The sequence below is a fragment of the Canis lupus genome, chromosome 23 (genome assembly GCF_011100685.1).
Source record: "Canis lupus familiaris isolate Mischka breed German Shepherd chromosome 23, alternate assembly UU_Cfam_GSD_1.0, whole genome shotgun sequence".
Taxonomy (NCBI): domain Eukaryota; kingdom Metazoa; phylum Chordata; class Mammalia; order Carnivora; family Canidae; genus Canis; species Canis lupus.
The window spans coordinates 31,085,804-31,106,323 of NC_049244.1; the positions used below are offsets into that span (position 1 = coordinate 31,085,804).

General features: G+C 39.6%; 2 protein-coding genes across 8 annotated transcripts in view; one reads left to right on the forward strand and one right to left on the reverse strand.

The window, feature by feature from the left end:
• Positions 1-12,299, reverse strand: part of TOPBP1 (DNA topoisomerase II binding protein 1) — a 61,738-nt gene extending 49,439 nt beyond the window's left edge. Inside the window, exons 1-10 of one of the 7 annotated variants that reach the window (XM_038570918.1) lie at positions 12,188-12,299; positions 11,518-11,608; positions 9,282-9,416; positions 7,692-7,835; positions 6,442-6,623; positions 5,153-5,349; positions 3,542-3,721; positions 2,696-2,865; positions 887-1,050; positions 492-739 (exon numbers count right to left, since the gene is read on the reverse strand). In XM_038570918.1, coding sequence (XP_038426846.1) covers positions 492-739; positions 887-1,050; positions 2,696-2,865; positions 3,542-3,721; positions 5,153-5,349; positions 6,442-6,623; positions 7,692-7,835; positions 9,282-9,416; positions 11,518-11,601 — 1,504 coding nt within the window. In that variant the 5' untranslated portion in view covers positions 11,602-11,608; positions 12,188-12,299. Of the gene's footprint in view, positions 1-491; positions 740-886; positions 1,051-2,695; positions 2,866-3,541; positions 3,722-5,152; positions 5,350-6,441; positions 6,624-7,691; positions 7,836-8,636; positions 8,802-9,281; positions 9,419-11,517; positions 11,765-11,916; positions 12,046-12,187 lie in introns of those variants that run through there. The other 6 variants (XM_038570917.1, XM_038570914.1, XM_038570916.1 and 3 more) reach the window with 6 other exon arrangements.
• Positions 12,300-12,497: 198 nt separating this feature from the next.
• LOC477071 (inhibitor of carbonic anhydrase) overlaps positions 12,498-20,520 on the forward strand; it is a 55,814-nt gene continuing 47,791 nt past the window's right edge. Inside the window, exons 1-2 of the mRNA XM_038570923.1 lie at positions 12,498-12,729; positions 13,612-13,653. The gene's annotated coding sequence lies outside the window, so the exon portion shown is untranslated. The remainder of the gene's footprint in view (positions 12,730-13,611; positions 13,654-20,520) is intronic.

Genomic DNA, 20,520 nt, shown 5'->3' on the forward strand with positions numbered 1-20,520 from the left:
CTGTGGAAGGAGCCTCGGTGTCCAACGAAAGATGAATGGATAAAGAAGATGTGGTTTATGTATACAATGGAATATTACTCAGCTATTAGAAATGACAAATACCCACCATTTGCTTCAACGTGGATGGAACTGGAGGGTATTATGCTGAGTGAAGTAAGTCAGTCGGAGAAGGACAAACATTATATGTTCTCATTCATTTGGGGAATATAAATAATAGTGAAAGGGAAAATAAGGGAAGGGAGAAGAAATGGGTGGGAAATATCAGAAAGGGAGACAGAACGTAAAGACTGCTAACTCTGGGAAACGAACTAGGGGTGGTAGAAGGGGAGGAGGGCGGGGGTGGGAGTGAATGGGTGACGGGCACTGGGTGTTATTCTGTATGTTAGTAAATTGAACACCAATAAAAAAAAAATAAAAAAATAAAAAAAACAAAAACAAAAAAAAAAAATAAAATGTTTAATGACTGTAAATACTAATCAACTATTTCTTACCTACTGTCGGGTTATTATTTACATATTGAGAGAGCAGATCTTCATCAGCTTGTTCATGCTTTTCATCAGAAGCAAAGTCTTTCTTAGAAAAGCTGTTGTTCTTTTTTAAAAGGGCTGTTTTATTTTCAGGTTGATCTGAAACTGGAATTTCCACTGGCTGGTAGTTAGCATGGATATATGTTTCTTCAGGAAGCATATAACCTTTACTAAAACACTCCAGCAACCATTTTGCTCCTACTACATGAGGCCTATAAAAATAATACATAATTATGTATTAGTTTAAGCTACAGACCATCATCCCACTTGCCATGCAATTTCCATAATTGCATGGATATGCAATTTTAAGGAAAATCATTACAGAGTAGAAATTGCTTTGAATTAAAAACCGACAAAACCTGTGGGCTGATTTATCCCAAAACTGCTTCAATTCATCATCATAATCTCCCACTATAACATGAGTTACATCTTCATTGAGCTGATTAAAACGAACTCCACCTCCACTGTTAATAAGCCTTCTTAGTTTATCTAGCCTTCTGCCACTAAAACCGCAAAGATAGATCTGCAAAGAAAGAAAATATTTACTTTAGATTAATGCATTTAAGATGATTTCTTTCTCCCAACAGAAACATACTAAAAATATGTATCTAAATGCACTGTGTGTAAACAAGACAGCTCTGTGCATATTTAAAATACATTATGAATGGAGTATATTCTGAAACTGATTTTAACAATTCCTTTAATTAGATTGTTAAAATTTATTCGAGAGACAGCGCACGAGGGAGTGAGAGGAGGAGCCGGGGAGAGGGTTAGAGAGGAAGGAAGAATAGGACTCCCCACTGAGTAGGGAGCCCAACATGGGCTTGATCCCAGGACCCTGAGATCATGACCAGAGCTGAAGGTACACACTTAACCAACTGAGCCACCCAGGCATCCCAACAATTCTGAAATTTTAATTTTTTATTACTTCTTCACAGTCCCATAGCATTGCTATCCACAATAGATACTTGGTAAGTATTTTGAGGCTTTAAATAAAATAGAAGCTAGATATTACTGTAAAGCAATGTCTAAAATATAAGTAGCTTCTTGAATTCTAAAGATCTTACTACTTGTAAATTTAAATTATAGAAATAAACTGGAGTTCACATATATCTGAATTCAGAAAACCTGGGTTTAAATTTTGGTTCAGAGGCCAATAATTAACTACCTGACCATGATAAGTTACTCAGGATATTTAAACCAATTTTCTTACCTATAAATTGAGATACCTTTTACATAGTTGATTACACAAGAAAATTTAAGTTGAACTGAGGACGGTGCTTTGAGGATAAAACACACACAATAACATCTTTATTAAGTATGTATGTATTTAAACCAATTTAATAAATATAAAAAGACTTTTCATCTTTATTTCACATCATCTTTAAAAAAATTTAAGACTGGCAAATCTACTCCTAACTGCATTTATATCCCAAACTAAGTAACCTCCATATTAGAAGATATTGTAACAAAAATCAGGAATCATAAACTTCCTATAAGAATAACCTAAAGTCACGGGCATCTAAGGGGCTCAGTTGGTTAGGTGTCCAACTCTAGGTTTTGGCTCAGGTCATGATCTCAAGGTCCTGAAATTGCGCTCCATGTTGGGCTCTGCACTCTGTGCAGTGTCTGCTTGAGATCCTTTCTCCCCTCTCCCGTGCTGTCTCATTCTCTAACAAAATAAAATAAATATTGTTAGATAAGTAATCAGCTCTAGGAAATTTATAGCATATGATGTTTCCACCAAAGCGCTTATAAGATAGTTTATTCATACACTAAAAAGTTAAGGAGCCCAAGAGTCATTAAACAAAGCAGAGGGTCTAACGGTTAGGAATATAGGATTTGCAGTAGATAGCTATCTACTTAATGTTTGTGTGAATTTGAGTAAGAATTTTAATCTGCTAAACCTCAGCATCATATCCATTTTAGTTATTTGTGGGAATTAAATGAGATTATTTACAACATATTAACAATATATATGAATTGATTAGCACAGTCTAGCATCTTACAAACAATAAATGACAATTACGGACAGATGTGGCCTAATGCTTGCATCTGCTCCCCTAGAGTGAAAGGCTTATTTTATATGGATAAGGAGTAAGCCCAACTCTGAGGGGTCCTCAAAGTCAGACTAGGATCACTGCATATATAACATAATCAAGACATACCCGACAACCATCTAATAAATCTTCAGGTGCTTGAAATGCACTGACATCCAAATTTTCTAGATTTTCAAGGGTAGGCTCCACTTTGCTATTAAGCACTGAATTACACATTGATTCATTTATGCAACTTGCATTGATGTTGGAAATATGGCTGACATCTGAAAGAGTACGACCTACATATCAAAGATATGGAAATTTATGGAGATAAAATTGCGATTACCTATTTTCCTACTATTTTTCTTATACACAAAGAGCTGTGAACAATTTCCAAATTAAGCTTTAAATGGTTTAATTGAAATCTTGGTGGTCAAGTATCAAAGGAAATTGAAATAAATTAAAGTTCGTATATTATTCAAATAAAAATACACTTAATACATTTTAATAGTGGTTTGCTTCCATTAAAATTCTGAAGTTGCTGACTGTCGGGTCTGGGAAAGAAAAAAGTATAACACCTGCTAAATTGCCAATGTGGCACCTACAAAATCGAAATAGTTTTCAATTTTCTATGAATGCAGATGGTCTATAACAATTGTAGCAAAAATGTATTAACATTTGCCCACCAGTCAGGCTTGGAAAAATTTATTCTTTTAAGTCTTTATTAATACTCTTGATTTCCTTAATCATCTTTTGCATTAAATCAAGGTATGAAAGAAAATATTCATCTATTATAAAAGGAAATACCTGGAGTTCTAGACTAATTTTCATACAATTTAGTTATACAATTGTGCCTGGAAGCAGAGCAAGAAAGGATGGAATTCCCTACTATATCTCACTGATTCTATTTACAAATCAATTCTAACACAGAAAATGGTGGTTAAAAATGTCTACTTTAATCCCACTGAAACTTACTGTCAACTGTGTGGATCTGGCCAGTAGGAGTTGAAGTATCAGGCATAGTCTTTGTTTCTGGTCTAGGCTCTGTCTTGTATATGGATTCATCCTGACAAAAACCTTTGTCAACACTGTCAAAAAACCACTGTGTGGTCACACAGTGTACATTCCATCTCTTGGCACATTCATATTTTTGACCTATCATGTTCATTAGGAAACAGAAATGTAAAACATTAAATTCTATCTCTAGAAATATTCGAAGCATGATAGGTAATGGGGAAAAAAAAAAATCAACAAAATTAAAGTTACCAGTAATTAATCTTACACAAACAGTAGGCTATACAGTGTATGTGTGGGGGTATCTTTTAAGATTGCATAATTTATGTGGGATAATTGAAATATTAGACTTAGTTTGAGTATAGCCTCCACTGCTTAATTTCTTTAAACCAATTTCTTAATCTATAACATGGGAATAACTCACAGAATTATATGGCTTTATTTATTTATTTTTATTTTATATTTTATTTTTTTAATTATGTGGATTTAATAAGACTACTTAAAACAACTGTTAAGATTGTAAATGTCTGTAATATAAAAAAAATACCAGCTTTGAATAGACCACTCCAATGTCAATAGGATTCAACCTGAAGTCAAAATAAATAGGTATATAAGAAATATATCTTTATTGCCTTAAACAACTTCTAACACAATGTATTTTGAAAGAGTGTCCTAGAGAAACTGAGATCAATATGTAGTAAACAACAACACAAGAAGGATTTTTTTGGACATTGAGAGTTGATGAACAGACTTCAGATTTAGAAATTCAACAGTAGTTACCAACTCCACTCACAATTATAATGTCACAATTGGCCATACCCAAAAGTTTTGATTTAAGGACAATTACTAATTAATTTTAGCAGGGTTTATTTTTTTTTTCTAATTTTGTTATCCAGGTAGCTTAATAAAACACTATAAAGAGAACAAAAACATTAACAAAATTCTTACATCAATTTGTATATATTTTAAGGGTATTGGTGTAAAAAAACAAAACAAAACACAAACCCAAAACACCACTTCCAAAATAGATATAAAGGTCACAGGACACCAAAATTAAACACAATTTTAAGGAATTTTTATTGGTAGTGTTATTTTTTTTCTTTACCTGCCTCATGTTGGCAAGGCGTATCTTCAAGTTACAACTTGTAATTCATTCAATAAAGCTGATTAAAAACTAAGCCAAGCCTTTTTTTTTTTAAGCCAAGCCTTTTAAACTTATCATTAGAAAGATATGTAATTTAGCTACATCTATTAGCCTTTGTGTTATTCATCCAAATTTCTTGTTTTGTTTTTGGTAATTATATAGGAAACTTTTTTCCTTACAAAAAACATATCAAACAATAAAAACCACTGGAAACAGAAAAAAATACTTTTCAGAGACCTGGGCAAACCTGGATAGTCATGTAATTTTTCTAAAGATTGTGACCCAAACTATCTTTTTAAGACTTTAAGGGAGCAAAAATTACCAGATTTATAACATATCAGATAAAAAACCTATTCTGTAAAGATTTTTAATTTTAAATGCTATAGAAAATTTTCCGTTTTTTTCCATTTGGAAAACACAGTTTTTACCTTTTGGTTCTTGCACAATGAGGTGTGTACATTCATTCATTTTCAGTTGTCCCATATATTGACCTCCATGCTTAACTGTGAGTTGCTGAACTGCCTTCCTATCTAAGCTACACAACCCAGTCACACAGATTATGCAACCAAGAAAAATTGGGCACTTGAAGTCTTCCATGTTTACATCAGTATATCTAGATATTTTTCTGGGGAAAACAAAGGAAAAATTAACATATTAATACACTAGATTGTTTAAAACTTAGACGAATAATGACAAACAAAAGAAATCATTAATGCTTTCCTCATTTTTTTAGAAAAAAGGGAACTGACACTTAAAAAAAAATTACACTAATTGCTCATCTAGCTCAACCATGTCACTGGTAAAAAAAATATTTCAGATGGTTTCCCAAATAAAACTGTTTTAAGTAAAATGCATTTCATTAACTCTGTAAGTCCATGCTGGTCAAAGTGGTGTATTTTCCAATATTTTAATTGTGAATTTACTTAAAAACTCAAAGGATCTTGGTTACTTACTAGAAAAATGGACTTTTTATCCGTCCATTATATCAAATAAATAATAAGCAATGATTTTTGGCAGAATACTAACAAAAATATCATCATTCTTTTACCATGTAAGAGAGATGTGCTAGGAATGAAGGTACCCATGTGGAGACACATTTAGGATGCGGATAGTGTTGAAAGGAAGACTGGAAAAATGTCCAACCCTGAGGTTCACAACGGCAGGGATGCTATTTTGGTTTGGTTAGTGTGCATGGTAAATGCCTCGCTCCAGGCTAGGTATATAAAATGAGATTGATTACCATTTACTGAATGACTACATCTTAGTTAATGGCTTACATATGTTTACATTCAACTTCACACAGATACCTCTGAGAAGGATGATGGCTGTCAAAATGGCTACTTCACTCTCCATCTTAACATATGGGTAGAGTAGTGGAAGGATAATGTAACTTAAGAGCTGTAGTTGCTACCGTGATCTTCTCAACTATTTAACAAGAATTTATTGCTGAAAACAATGTTTATTTCTTACTTATAGCTAATATTAAATCAATAGCCTATTCTACCTACCATCTTATACCCTGATAAGGTATATCTTGATAAGAGCTTGCAGATGGTGCTTATTTTCACTGAGGAATAATAACCCCATCTTTTGTCCCTGAATAACAAATCCCAAGAGGACAACATAAAACCTCCCCTGTAAAAACCCACAATATGCCAAAATGATTGAACATATCATTTTTTTTCAAATCTAGAAAACACATAAATGTCTTTCTTACTTCTCTTGTGACTTTTCCCAAAGTGTTTTAATCCAAGAAGGAAGCAAAATCGGTTTCTTTAGGTTTGCAGCAACTAAGTATTTTTTGCTGCCAACTTCTCCTGCAATAAGATGAGTTACTGATATATTAAGATCTCTATATACACGTCCACCCATCATTTGTACATATTTATGAACTTCTTCCTGTAAACCCAAAAGAAAGTACATTAATATTAAAGCAAACAATATCCCTTCCACTTTTTTAAAAAAGATTTATTTATTTACTTATGATAGACATGGAGAGAGAGAGAGAGAGAGAGAGAGAGAGAGAGAGAGAGAGAGGCAGAGACACAGGAGGAAGAAGAAGCAGGCTCCATGCCGGGAGCCTGACGTGGGACTCGATCCTGGGACTCCAGGATCCTGCCCTGGGCCTAAGGCAGGCGCTAAACTGCTGAGCCACCCAGGGATCCACTATCTCTTCCATTTTTTTATACAAAAACCAAAATACCTTTTGTTGTTAGCTTGAAGACACAAATATTTCTCACCACTATAAAGCTAAATAATTAATCAAATTGCTTTTTGGATAAAGATAAATATGAATTACAACAAATTCAAAAATAATTACCTTTGCATATTATTTTCTATAGTTGTTTCTTTCAACTCCATGACTTTATTAACCTATGTTGCTTCTATAATATACTTTGTGCATATACATATTTAAAAATATAAATTATATACATATATAAAAATATATATTTTATCTTAGGGAGCATTATTAAAGCATTTCTTACCTAACAGCTGATGCTAAACTCACAGCCCATTCTATCAATGCTCCTTTAAATTATTTTTTAAAAAAGGTTTATTTATCCATTAAAGAGTGAGAGAGAAGGAGTACAAGCACAAGTAGGAGGAGAGGGAGAGGCAGACTCCCTGCTGAGCTCAGAGCCCAATAACCCCAGGACGCTGAGATCATGAACTGAGCCACACAGGCACCCTATCATTTTTTTTTTTTTTTTAAGATAAACTATCTATAGTGGAAAAATGTGACTCTAACTCATCAACTGCATAGGGGGAAAAGGATGTTTTCTTTCAAGTAGTCAGTTCTCAATAAAACAGATTCCACTGTATTCATTAAAATAGAAGAGCTGTTCATTGGTGTATACTGACATTAAGTCATGAACACCAAGTACAAGGTCTTTCAAAGTGTCTCCTCTGCAGTAAAAGATTAACTATGGAGATAAATATATTGATCATATTCTTCTCAGCACCTACCCTTTTGTCTTTTTCCAGGCTTGTACAAGATATAGTTACATCAGACATAACCATATTATAGACTGGATGTTCAGCTCTTGGGACACATCGTTGGTGGTGCATACAAAATATGACTACTTGAGGGCCAACAATTCTGCAGCCAAGCTACAAAAAAGGGGAGAAAGTTCAGTATGTTGGAAAAGACCTCCTGCTTATAAAATTACATTTTGTAATATTTACCGATTCTATACAGTTGAACCACTGCAGAAAAATCACTAAATTATTATAAAAAAAATAAAGACCATTATAATTTCTCAGAGACACATTAAATAAACACACATGCAAATCAAACAATGCAGTCTATCAAAAGATATATGCCCCAAGAGCCACATTTAGTCACAACAGCCAACAAATTTTAGTATCTGAAACAAACATAGTCTAAGTGAGAGGGTACAGGACTAACAATCTTATGCTATAATAATTATAGGAAACATCCATATATACTTTTTAAATGAAGTATCCAATCAAGCAGTTTAAAAGTTTAAGAGCCTAATTAACCCCTTCTAAAATACCTATTCTGTCACACATAAAAAAATCCCAGGCAGTGTCTACATTTGTGTTTTAAATACTTTGTCTTCAACTCAATGTCTTTCCAAGTAAGTATTTCTCAAAGATATTACAGGTTATTAAAAATATGGCCTTTCATTTTCATTGATAACTTGAGTTTAGAAAAGTTGAGTCTTGCTCAACATCAGCATATTCAAGCCAGATCTAAAAAGGATACGGATGCCAAAGTCATTAAGTCATGACTGATTTAAAAGATCTACATGGTAAATGACTACTGCTATCTTTTTGTTCAGCCAAGAAAATTTGAGTTTTTAATGCTATTGACTCTATCTGACAAGGAGTGTTATTTCCAAAAGGAGGGTAAGACCAACAATGCTTTTGGCAAAGGTGGGCACAGACCTTCCATAAATTGTGCAGATACTGCATCTACCTACTCTTCTATGTTTTCTTCTCCTTCAAACAAGAATCACTTCTTTGTAATCTGGATGGAATTACAGCCAGTTTACTTTTATTTCAATGCTTCTCGCTTGTCCAGACACCAAAAAAGTAATGAGTCAGTAGACTCTGGAATCAACAAAGAGAGATAAGATGGCTCATTGGTATATTAGCAATACTCATCCCCAAAATGTTTCCTTTAGGCATATAATGTTTCAGACCCTCTACAAGGTACAGGTACTAAAATTCTGCGTGCAAGTGCACATAGGAAAGACAGTAAGTAACCAAGCGTTATGTTGAGATCTTTTCCTACTCTTTACTGAAAATCTGAGTTTAAGTACAGTAGAACTCTGTCATTAAAATGTTTCATTACTATACAGTTCACTTAAGCTAAGAGAAGTTAAATCTCCTGTAATATAAAAATTACATACAACAAAAGCTTGTTGTAACATGATTAGCCTTTAAAAATACTAGTCTGGTTTCCTAAAACCAAAGGATTCCTCTATATTCATAATCTGTATAATATCTCACGGTCAGTAAAGAACTTATGTCCACTGAAGCAAAAACAAAAATCAGACTATGGAAGGAACACATGAAAAGTTAGCAAACCTTTTTGAGGTGATCAAAGACAACGCCACTAAAAGGGTCACAGATATAAAGTGACCTATCATTTTCCTGTATCTTCAATGCCTCTTCTTCTGTAATAATCTGAAGATATTCTTCTGATTGAAATTCTTTTATTGACTGAAAGAAAAAAAAAAGAAAGAATGCACATAAAATTTTTCACCTGTATTTAAGTCCTATGAGTTCTACCTTCAAAATCCATCCAATCTTTTCCCCCATTGAAAGCTACTATCATCTCTCACTTAGACCTCTGCAGAAGTCTACAAAGTGGTTCCTTCTCCTTTCTTGGCCCTAAATCTCTTCTCCGTACAGCAACTAGTGATCGATCTCTAACAATACAAATCAGGTCATGAGTCTGTCCCCTGTCTATCTCCTCACTCTTAACCCTCTACCTCTCACCTCTCCTACTCTTCTCTAGCCACTCCTACTTTCTTGCTAGGCCTGAAACAAGCCAAGCATGACCTAATTAGAGGCTCTGCTATTGTTCCTGCTACCTGGAATACCCTCCCAGTCTTCATCTGACTTGCTCCCTCACTTCAGATCTGTTCAAATGAAAAAGAGAAAGTCAAAGTCCTTACAATAGTCCTTAAGGCCCATTACATGACCTCTGTACCCTTACTCTCTAAGGTACTTTTTAATATTCTTCCCCCATCCCCCGTTCACTATACTACAGCCATACTACTGTTGGATAGGCACTTCCAAGTACTTTCTCAGGGGCCTGTATATGGCTGTTCTCTCTGCCTGAAAGCTTCTTCCCAGACATCCACATGGCCAACCATCTCACCTCCTTCAAGTGTACTCAATTATCTTCTCTATAAAGCCTTCACCAATCACACTCTAAAGATTGTAACCTTCCCTTCTCCTCTCAACATTCTCTAGAACTCCTTAATCTGTTTTGTTCTTTTCTCTTTCCGTAACACATAGCACCTTATTAACATACCGTACAGTTTACTCATTTACTGATTCATGTCTAGTTCTTATTGCTAAAATAGAATGTAAGTTCTGAGAAAGTATGGATCTTTGCTTGCTGTAATCACTTGTGTATCCCAAGTACTACAATAGTGCTTAACACGTCATGACACTGAATAATTATTTGCTGAATGAACTTTAAGAGAAATCTGCTACACGGCAGCCTTGGTGGCTCAGCTGTTTAGCGCTGCCTTCAGCCCAGGGCGTGATCCTGGAGATCCAGGATCGAGTCCCACGTCGGGTTCCCTGCATGGAGCCTGCTTCTCCCTCTGCCTGTGTCTCTGCCTCTCTCTCTGTCTCTCATGAATAAATAAATAAAATCTTAAAAAATATATATTAAAAAAAATCTGCTACAATAGTGCTTCTTAAACTTTGGAATCACACTGAGGATCTTTTTATTTTTTAAAGATTTTATTTATTTATTCATAAGAGACACAGATTGAGAGAGAGAGAGAGAGAGAGGCAGAGACACAGGCAGAGGGAGAAGCAGGCTCCATGCAGGGAGCCTGACGCAGGACTCGATCTGGGGTGTCCAGGATCACACCCTGGGCTACAGGCGGCTCTGGGCTGCCCTGAGGATCTTTTTAAAATGCAGATTCTAATTGGTCAGTCTGAGTTGGGCCCAACGTTCTCCATTTCCAACTCTACTGATGTGGCCGGGGTCTCTAAGTAGCAAGGCTCTACAACACCCCCCCACACCTTCCCATATTACAGTGTACATGGTGAAACCTACTTCTAATTACCAAAAAATGAAGTGTAACCAGTACAAAACAGACTCAAATTTCTTCAACATACAAAGGTCTACTCTGGCTAGTAGACAAAGAAAGCAATGTAATTTTCAAGAATAGCAGCTCTGCTACTTTAAATAAAAATGTCATAATAGGGTGCCCTGGCTCAGTTGGTTAAGTGTCTGCCTTCAGCTCAGGTCATGATCCCACGGTCCTGGGATCCAGCCCCGCATCGGGCTGCCTGCTCCATGGGGAGTCTGCTTCTTTCTCTGCTTTGTGCTGTCAAATAAATAAATAAAAATCTTAAAAAAAAAAAAAGCGATAGATTTCATGCCCCCCAAAATATATAATAATGAACTATTTATTACCCCAATCCAAAACTATGTAATGACACATCCGTGTTGATGTACACTACAGTAAAACTAGAGTGAAAATAAAACATTACTAAGACATAAAAAGCCCAACAAATCAAAAACACTAAAACGGAGGAAATGAATTCACGGCCATTTTCAAACTATTCTTACCTCCAGAGCTTTAAAAAAACATTCGGAATTGTCTGAAGACTTTAAAAACTTCACAAGAAACGGTTCTTTGTCATTTCTGGACATTTTTGAACTGTCAAAATAGAGGAACCATTAAGAAGGACAAAAACACATCACGTATGAAGTTACATGTTAAAAGCACCTATTTTTTCTGTGCAGAACAGCAATGCCCAAGGATAGAGACGTTCTGGCCTTGCCCATGAACTCGTTCATTAGTTTCTAAGAAACGCTGGAATGTGGGCAAAGTCAAGGAAAAAGAGGACAACATCAATCCTTGCACGTCAGAGAATGAAATGAAAGTCTTTAAATTGAATACGTTCAGGGCCTCTGGGGCTCTACGACCCCTAAGCCAAGGAGCAATTCAACTGCACTTAAGGATACACAGAACCAGACTGTCCACGCTTGTTCACTCAGTAAACGGACTTGAATATAAACAAGGAAGCCGGTTAGCGAGGTCATGCCCCAGAAGGCCGAGCGCTCCTGCCTGCCTCTTGCCACAGATGGGCCCGGCTCTCGGTCCAACCGCGGCCCCATCCTCTACGGCGTCAAGGTCCCGCCCGCCGGTCCGAGGGCCCCGTAGGCCGGCGGAGGTGCCGCGACCCCCCAACCGCGGTGGGGAGGGAGCCAGGTCCGCCCCCCGTGCCTCACTCACCTCGGGGGAGCCTGCGGGCCTTCGGGCGGGGAGCGGAGGGGCGCGCGGCCTGCCAGACGGCGGCTGGGGTCGGGCGCCAGCCCGGCGCACACCCGCCGCAGCCCGCGGCGCCCCCGACCCGAAGCCGACGCAGAACCCGGAAATTGCCGAGGCGGCGAACCGACTTTCGCGCCAACCGCGCGGACGCGCCCGCCTCTTCCGGCGGAAGTGACGCCAGCCGCCGCCGCGGCAGGGTGGCGGCGACGGCGGCGGGAGTGGCGCTGCTGCCTGTCGGCTGGGGGGGTGCCGGGGCGTAGGGCTTGGAAGGCGGGCCCTGGCTCCGTCGGGAGTTGGCCGGGCGTGCACAGCTCGGGGCGTGGGGTAGCAGGCCGGGACGACCTGGCGAAATAAGCCCCGGGGAAAATCAGGTTTCCCCGATCAGTAAAATACTACCATATGCAGGGCAGTGTGTGAGAAAACGTGTATTATCGCCCTAAACAATTTTCTGAGGCACATAGTGTCGCATCTATTTGCGTTTTACAGATGTGAAAACAGAGTCTTCGGTAAGTTAAGCGATGTAAGGTCACGTGGTAAATGGTAGCCTTAAAACTGCGTCCAAGGCTCTTTGACTCCATAGAAGGGTCCTTTTTCCTCCAATGTCGGAGGAATGTGAGCCTTCCGGAGGAATATGGCCTCCGCAAGGAAAGAAAGATGTCAGGATGACTTGAGTCACTTAGCCGAGGAAGAGGGTCTGGGTCAAGATCTTCAGTGGTCTCTGCTCCTCTTCCAAGGCTGTCTCATTTCCTTTAACTCCCTGAGGGTTGGGGAGATTCTGGGGGTGGAGCCTGATGTTCAAATGGCAAAGGACAGGGATGAGAAGGGTTTAATGGACCTGCGGAATCCTGGCTTGTTGACCCGTGACAAATTGCTTAGCTAGTGTTTCTTTTCTTTTTCCTTTTTTTTTTTTTTTTTTTTGTTTATTCATGAGACACAGGGAGAGAGGCAGGCTCCATGCAGGGAGCCCGACCTGGGTGGGACTCGATCCCGGGATCCCTCCCTGGGCCTAAGGCAGGCGCTCAACCGCTGAGCCACCCAGGGATCCCCCAGTCATGAGCTTCTTAATCTCAAGAGTGAGGAATAAAATAAAAAACACTAGCTAAGGGGCAGCCCGGGGGGCTCAGAGGTTGATCAGCCCAGGGCGTGATCCCAGAGTTCTGGGATCTAGTCCCACATTGGGCTCCCTGCATGGAGCCTGCTTCTCCCTCTGCCTGTGTGTCTGCCTCTCAATCTCTCTCTGTCTCTCTCATAAATAAATAAATAAATAAATAAATAAATAAATAAATAAATAAATAAATAAATAAAAAAAAAAATCTTAAAAAAAGAAGCAGCTCATGACTTTGGGTTGAGCAATATGACAGTTTAACCCCAACTGTTTTTCCTTTTAGTGCCCAAGGATGAGTCTACGTGTGTAAATACACCTGTGCAAGGTGAGTCAGAATCAGTAACACTGGGGCTCAGAGGTACAGGTCATTGTTGGGGAGAGGGTGAGGAGAGTCTTAAAAATAAACCAAAGTTACTAGAGTTGTAAAAAATAAAAAAATAAAAACCAGGAGAATGAGCCACCACTGCTACAGGTTATTGTTAAGGAGCAAATCTGTCACAAGCTGTGGCAATAATTACTGTTTGTGGGGTACTTTACAGTCAACAAAGGACCCCTGCTTGCACTATTCCTGTCTACTCTCCTCAGCAATCTTCTAGGATGTGGGCATCATCATCCCGTGTTGTGTAGATGGGGAAAGTGAGTCCCAGAGCCACACAGCTGGGGAGTGGCTGCACCCAGGCTTGATAAGAGGTAGTGTGACTGGAAGCCCCTTGCCCTTCCCACACCACCCTATCCTTGTCACATGCTGCCTGCCTTCTCTGTACCAGGAGGCAGGAGCCCATCCCTAACACTTCTGGGCCAAGTGGAGGCTTCATGAGAGGAGAGTCATAGATGCTCTAATGAAGAGGAGGAGGAAAATGAACTCACCCCTTTAGCTCTTAGCCAGCTGATTTTAATAACAGAGGAGTTGGTCTTGTCCTTAGAATAGACCAGGTGACAAGTTCTCCCATCTGTGTCTCCAGGTAGGCAAGGAAGGTCTGTATCTGTCCCCTAAGTACCTAGTCTTGGAAAACAGAGCAGTGTTTCTCAATCTAGTGTAGTGCCTGCACCAGCTGCATCAGCATGAACTAGGAATTTGTTGGAAATGAAAATTCTCGGGCCTAATCTCAGACTTGCTTAGTCAGGAACTCTGCGTGTGGGTCCTGGCATTCCATTTTAGTAAGCCCTCCAGCTGATTCTGATACACACAAAAGTTTGCCCAAACAGCATCTCTGAGGGAAGGGTGAAAGTGGTGATATGGGTTGTGGTCCATGAAGGTTTTGGTGAAAAGGGGGAACAGCTGTGATTTCCCTACGGACAGCTGCCTCAGAAGATGGAGTTCAGAATTAAGTTTGTCTTCACTGGCATTCAGGGTCACCGTCTTGTTTCTTTGGCATTTCTGTCATCAGTAGTCAGACACTCCAAACTCTGCTTGAAATAGGATTAAAGGGAACTTGATGTTTACAAAAAAAAATTCTTTTTAAGATTTTATTTATTTATTCATGAGAGACACACAGAGAGAGGCAGAGACACAGGCAGAGGGAGGAGCAGGCTCCATCCCAGGAATCCAGGATCATGCCCTGGGCCGAAGGCAGATGCTAAACTGCTGAGCCACCCAGGGATCCCAGGAACTTGATATTTAACTGTAGAATGAAAAAACACAAGAAATAAATATAACAAATTAGAAATTAAAATTATCTTTTAAAATATAGGTGTAGGGAATATGAGTATTTCTTGTTATATTTTGCTACATAGATAAGATTTCTGAAAACTAAAAATATTTTTAGTATTTTTCGAATGAAAGTTTATATTTAAGTTTCTAGTGCTGTAAATGGATAAATGTAGGGATTATAACTTAAAAATGAGGTTAGTAAATGATCTTTATTGCTGCAGAAACCATCTTTGCAGTGGCAAAACATTTGTTTAAATTGTTGTATGTAGTGACCTAGAAAGTAAAGCATAAGCATACTGAGTCTACTGAGGTGCAGGGAAAAGGAAATAAAATAGTGTTAGTGGCATGTGTTGCTACTGGTTGCACTTAATTAGGTACTAATTAGGTATTTTAACAGAGGAGTTGGTCTTGTCCTTAGAATAGACCAGGTGACAAGTTTCTTTCAGGTGACAAGAAAGAGAGAAGAATTGGCTTGTTTGTATGCAAAAAGATAAAAGAGAATTTAAAAATCCAAAAATGTAAGGTTTTGCAAGGTTGGAAAAGCTGAGTACATCCAGGCCCTAAAAACAAGAGATGCACCGGAGGGAGGTTTTGCCCAAGAAATGTTTATTACAACCTATCCATGTGGGAAAGATCTAGTTGAGAGTATGGTTGTCCCAGCCAGGCTGGATAGGCACCCTCAACTGAGAGAGAAATGTGTGGCCAAGATAGCAATCAGGCTTGAATATTAGTCTAGGGGAAAATTGTGTGTGTGGCCACTACTGTAGGGGGGACAGCTCTACCATGACTTCTGGCAAACTTGGACGTTCATATATGGAAGGGTTTGGAATTGCAGCATATTTGGTGGTGCTTCATCCAGACCTTGTGATCCGCTAGAACATGAGAGGATGGGAAGCTTCAAAGGAGCTGCTAGCTCAGAGGCTACCTCCCACTTGCCTTCCTGCCTCCCTTAGCAGGCTGTGGTCAGATAGTTTCTTATGGCTTCCCAGATTCTGATGATGTATGGAGTTTTCTGCACTCCCCCTCAGATCAGAACCACTTGGCTGCTGTCTAGGTTTGGCTCCTTGGTGATGGGGTTCCCCACAATTCAAGTTATGGTCCTCCCTTTTGGTGTATGGGACAAAAGGAACGCCATGGCACCTTTGGATTATTCTTTTTTTACTATCTGTGAAATAGTAAATGATCTAAAAGTGTCTCGTGTATCTTCACCAAGCTAATCAGTCAGGCCTTCCCCTTGCTCTATGTGTGTGAGGTTGATGACTAGCACGTGAAACTGATTGGAAGCAAATGGATATATGAAGGATACTAAGGTACTAAGGTTTTGAGATAATTGCTTTGTGAAGGCAGCCAGAATTCTGAAGTATTCAAATTTTGACACAATCTTCAAGCTTGCGCAATAGGAAATGGGTGAAAAGTTCCTATCGCCCCCAAGGAGCACAAACTCCTCGATACCCAATCCAGATGTGGCTAGAGAGGACAATGGAGGAGGAAGATCCTCCCAGAGGGAGATGCCAGAGACCTTGGAGGGTAATGAACAAAGAATTTACTTTCAGAGAGTAGAATCTGAGCCTAATTGGGCAGAAGAACCACCTGATACCTGCCTAGTAGGACTTGAAGATTTTATTTATTTATTCATGAGAGACACAGAGAAAGAGGTAGAGACATAGGGAGAGGGAGAAGCAGACTCCCTGCAGGGAGCCCGATGCAGGACTCAATCCCAGGACCCCGGGATCAGGACCTGAGCCAAAGGCAGAGACTTAACCGCTGAGCCACCCCGGTGCATCTTCAAAGATGATACTGACTAGCAAGAGCTGTGGGTCTCTACCCCTCCCCTTTTGGAAAGGGAGTTTTATTAGTTATTCTGTTCCTGCTCCATTGCATATCAGGTATGTTATTGGGCAGGGCTGAGGAGGGGGAAGCAACTTGTCTTTTGTCACCATATGTCCCTATGTCCATATGTCACCAGACCAGGAGGTAGATTCTGGCAGAGACTGCAGCAGACCTGTAGTGTTCCAGGCATATCCCTTCAACACTTAAGCACCCTGTCAAACTTCCAACTGCCAGCATCTGTGTTTCTTTGTATAATGGCATTCTGTGATGCCAGGAGTCTGCTCTACCACCTACACAGTACGCTAGAGGGTGAGATTATGACCCATGACTGACAGATATACATAGACTCTTAGTTTGCAAGATTTTTTTAAATTTTTATTTATTTATGATAGTCACAGAGAGAGAGAGGCAGAGACATAGGCAGAGGGAGAAGCAGGCTCCATGCACCGGGAGCCCGACGTGGGATTCGATCCCGGGTCTCCAGGATCGCGCCCTGGGCCAAAGGCAGGCGCTAAACCGCTGCGCCACCCAGGGATCCCCCAGTTTGCAAGATTTTTGAATGGGATACTCTACCCTGGTTCCCAGCGTTTCCCCAGGGTAACTGATTTGTTAGTAGGTGCTTTGGATGCTTATTTTCCCTGCCTTATTCTCTCATCCTCTTATCCATGTTTCTTTACTTACCAAATATGACATTTGAAAAGTCTTATTTAAGAGTCGATTTTCTGGGGAAACTCAAACTGAGACAAAAGACCCAAGACAGGGGAAGCCTGGGTGGCTCAGCGGTTGAGCGTCTGCCTTCTGCCCAGGGTGTGATCCTGGAGTCCCGGGATCGGTCCCACATCGGGCTCCCTGCATGGAGCCTGCTTCTCTCTCTGCCTATGTCTCTGCCGCTCTCTATGTGTGTCTCTCATAAATAAAATCTTAAAACAAAACAAAAACAGACCCAAGACATGTGTTCCCTTTCATAGTGTGTGTTGTTGCTGGAAAGTTGTCCAGCCAGGGATTGAAGTTCCCATCCTCTTTGCATCTAGGTGAGGTCATGTGACTGAGTTATAGCCAACAGAATATAGGTAGAAGTTGTCCATGAAAACCTCTTGTACTGTCTTCCATAATTCCTTATTCTGGGTGTCAGCACACAGGGCAATCTTGGAAGCCATATGTTGAAAATGGCAGAGCCTCTCTGAATCTTGATCTCTGAATGACTGACCAGAGCTATGCAGTTGAACTCCCACCCCTGCTTCTCTAACAAATCACCACCACTGCTGCCATTTGGGCTTTATTTTGTGAAGTCATTGAGATTTGGAGCTTCATCTTTTATGGCAACTAATATCCACCTAATCAATGTAAACTTGGCAAAGTTTAAACAGATGTGTAGCTACTTCAGAAGTTGTTTTTATTACCACAAAGGCCCTTGGAAAGAGGAAAGAGTAAAACTGTTCCAGAGGCAAAAGTCAGAGGTCACATGGGGAAGAGCATGGACTATGGAAGTGGGCTGCCTAGTTTGAATGCTGGCTCTAACAGGTACTGACCTTGAGCAAGTTACTTAATTTCTTTCTCTTTCCCGTGTATGAAATAGGAATAATAATAGCATCTACTCATAGAGTTACTATAAATTAATATTTGGAAAGCACTTATTTCAGCGCCTGGTACACAGTCAATGATAAATTTACAAATTCCTAATTTTCCAAAGGCCATCATGAAGTCCTTAAATTATTTTCCACAATATAATTTTCTAACCTTCTGCTCTGCTATTGTGAGAGTTGTGCCAAAGAAACAGAGATGGCTTTAGCACTTTGGATGTTCCTCCTTTGCAGTATGACTTTGTTCCTGTACATAACATTTTCAGAGTTTGCTCCACTCAGAGGTCAGAGGGCATCTCTGCCCTATTGGATACAGGCTGTGTTAGCTTTAGGTAGATCATTAACGTTAGGAGAAATGTTCACCTCTTAACCCTATTTGGTTTTTGTCCACAGGCCTATAGAGAAGATTGCTCAATCCACTTTTTTTTTAAAGATTTTATTTATTCATAAGAGACACACACACACACACACAGAGAGAGGGAGGGAGAGGGGCAGAGACATAGGCAGAGGGAGAAGCAGGCTCCATGCAGGGGAGCCCAACGTGGGACTCGATCCTGAGTCTCTAGGGTCACACCCTGGGCGGAAGGCGGCGCTAAATTGCTAAGCTACCTGGGCTGCCATCAATCCACTTTTAAGACAACCATTTATGTGCATTTATTCATCTATTTGATAATTTTTTTTAGCCCTATATAATACCAGGCACTATTTTCTTTTTCTCTTTCTTTCTTTCTTTTTCTTTCTTTCTTTCTTTCTTTCTTTCTTTCTTTCTTTCTTTCTTTCTTTCTTTCTTTCTCTCTCTCTCTCTCTCTCTCTCTTCCTTCCTTCCTTCCTTCCTTCCTTCCTTTCTTCTTTCTTTTTCATTTATTTGAGAGAGAGAGAGAGTACAAGCAGGTGGAGGAGCAGAAGGCCAAGCAAACTCCCTGCTGAGTGAGAAGCCTGATGCAGGGCTTGATCTTAGGACCCTGAAACCATGACCTCAGCCAAAATCAGATGCTTAGCTGACTGAACCATCCGGGTGCCCTCCCAGGCACTATTTTCCAAACTTAGGATTAGTGTGTTGAACAACAAAAATGTGATGTCTGCTCTTAATAATAGACCCTATTTCCTTTCAAAGATATGGATAAATGAAGGAAGAGCTGGAGCAGTTATAAATGAGCACAATAATCCATAAAACTCATTAATCCAGTAATAATACACTAGAGTTTTAAAAAATAAAGATGAAAAATTAGCAGCTAACATAGTTTTCACTTGTGCCTCTTTTATGAAGAAGTAGCTTATGCAGGAATTGTTCTCTTGTTGAGTGTATCTAGAAGGTGTGAATAAAGCACCATAAAACATCTGTTTAAGAGCTTTAGAAACTTAGAGGTGCCAAATTTATAGAAAAGGGAGGGGATAACAGAGGGGTGAGATGACATTATACAACCACATTTCTTCAGGGGAATTTGCCACTTCTGGGCACAAAGCAAGAATTTGCCACTTCTGGCCACTTCTGGGCACTTCTATCTGGATTTGTCTGAGCAGAGGGCCACTGCTGGCAGAATTTATGGCCGTCTCCGGGCTGGAGAAACAGAAATAGAGGAAAAATCCCATTAAGAAAGGAGGTGCAGAGAGCTGTCTGACAACTGACCAGTTTTCCCCTTAAGATATTGGCACAAATTGAAGCTTCATGGAACAGGAGGCAAAGAAAACAACCCCACACCTAAGAGTGGGCCCAAAGAATCCACCAGGTTAATTTCTTATTGCTGCTGTAACCATTGCCACAAACTTAGTGGCTTAAAATAACATGCTTATTATAGTTCTGTAGGTCAGAAGTCTGAAGTGGGTCTCATTGGCTAAAACCAAGGTGTCAGCAAGGCTGTGTTTCTAAAGGCTTGACAGGAGAATCCATTTTCTTGCCTTTTCCAGCAGTGGAGTTACATTTCTTGGCTCATGGCTCCATTCCCTTCCATCTTCAAAGCCAGCGATGGCAGAGTCTTTCTTACATTGCCTCACTCAGACACCAACTCTTCCCTTCTCCCTTCCACAGTTAAAAGACCTTGCGATTACAGTGGCCCACCCAGCTAGATAATCCAGGCTAATCACTTTATCCTGAAGTCGCCTGATTAGCAATTTTAATTCTATATCTATAACT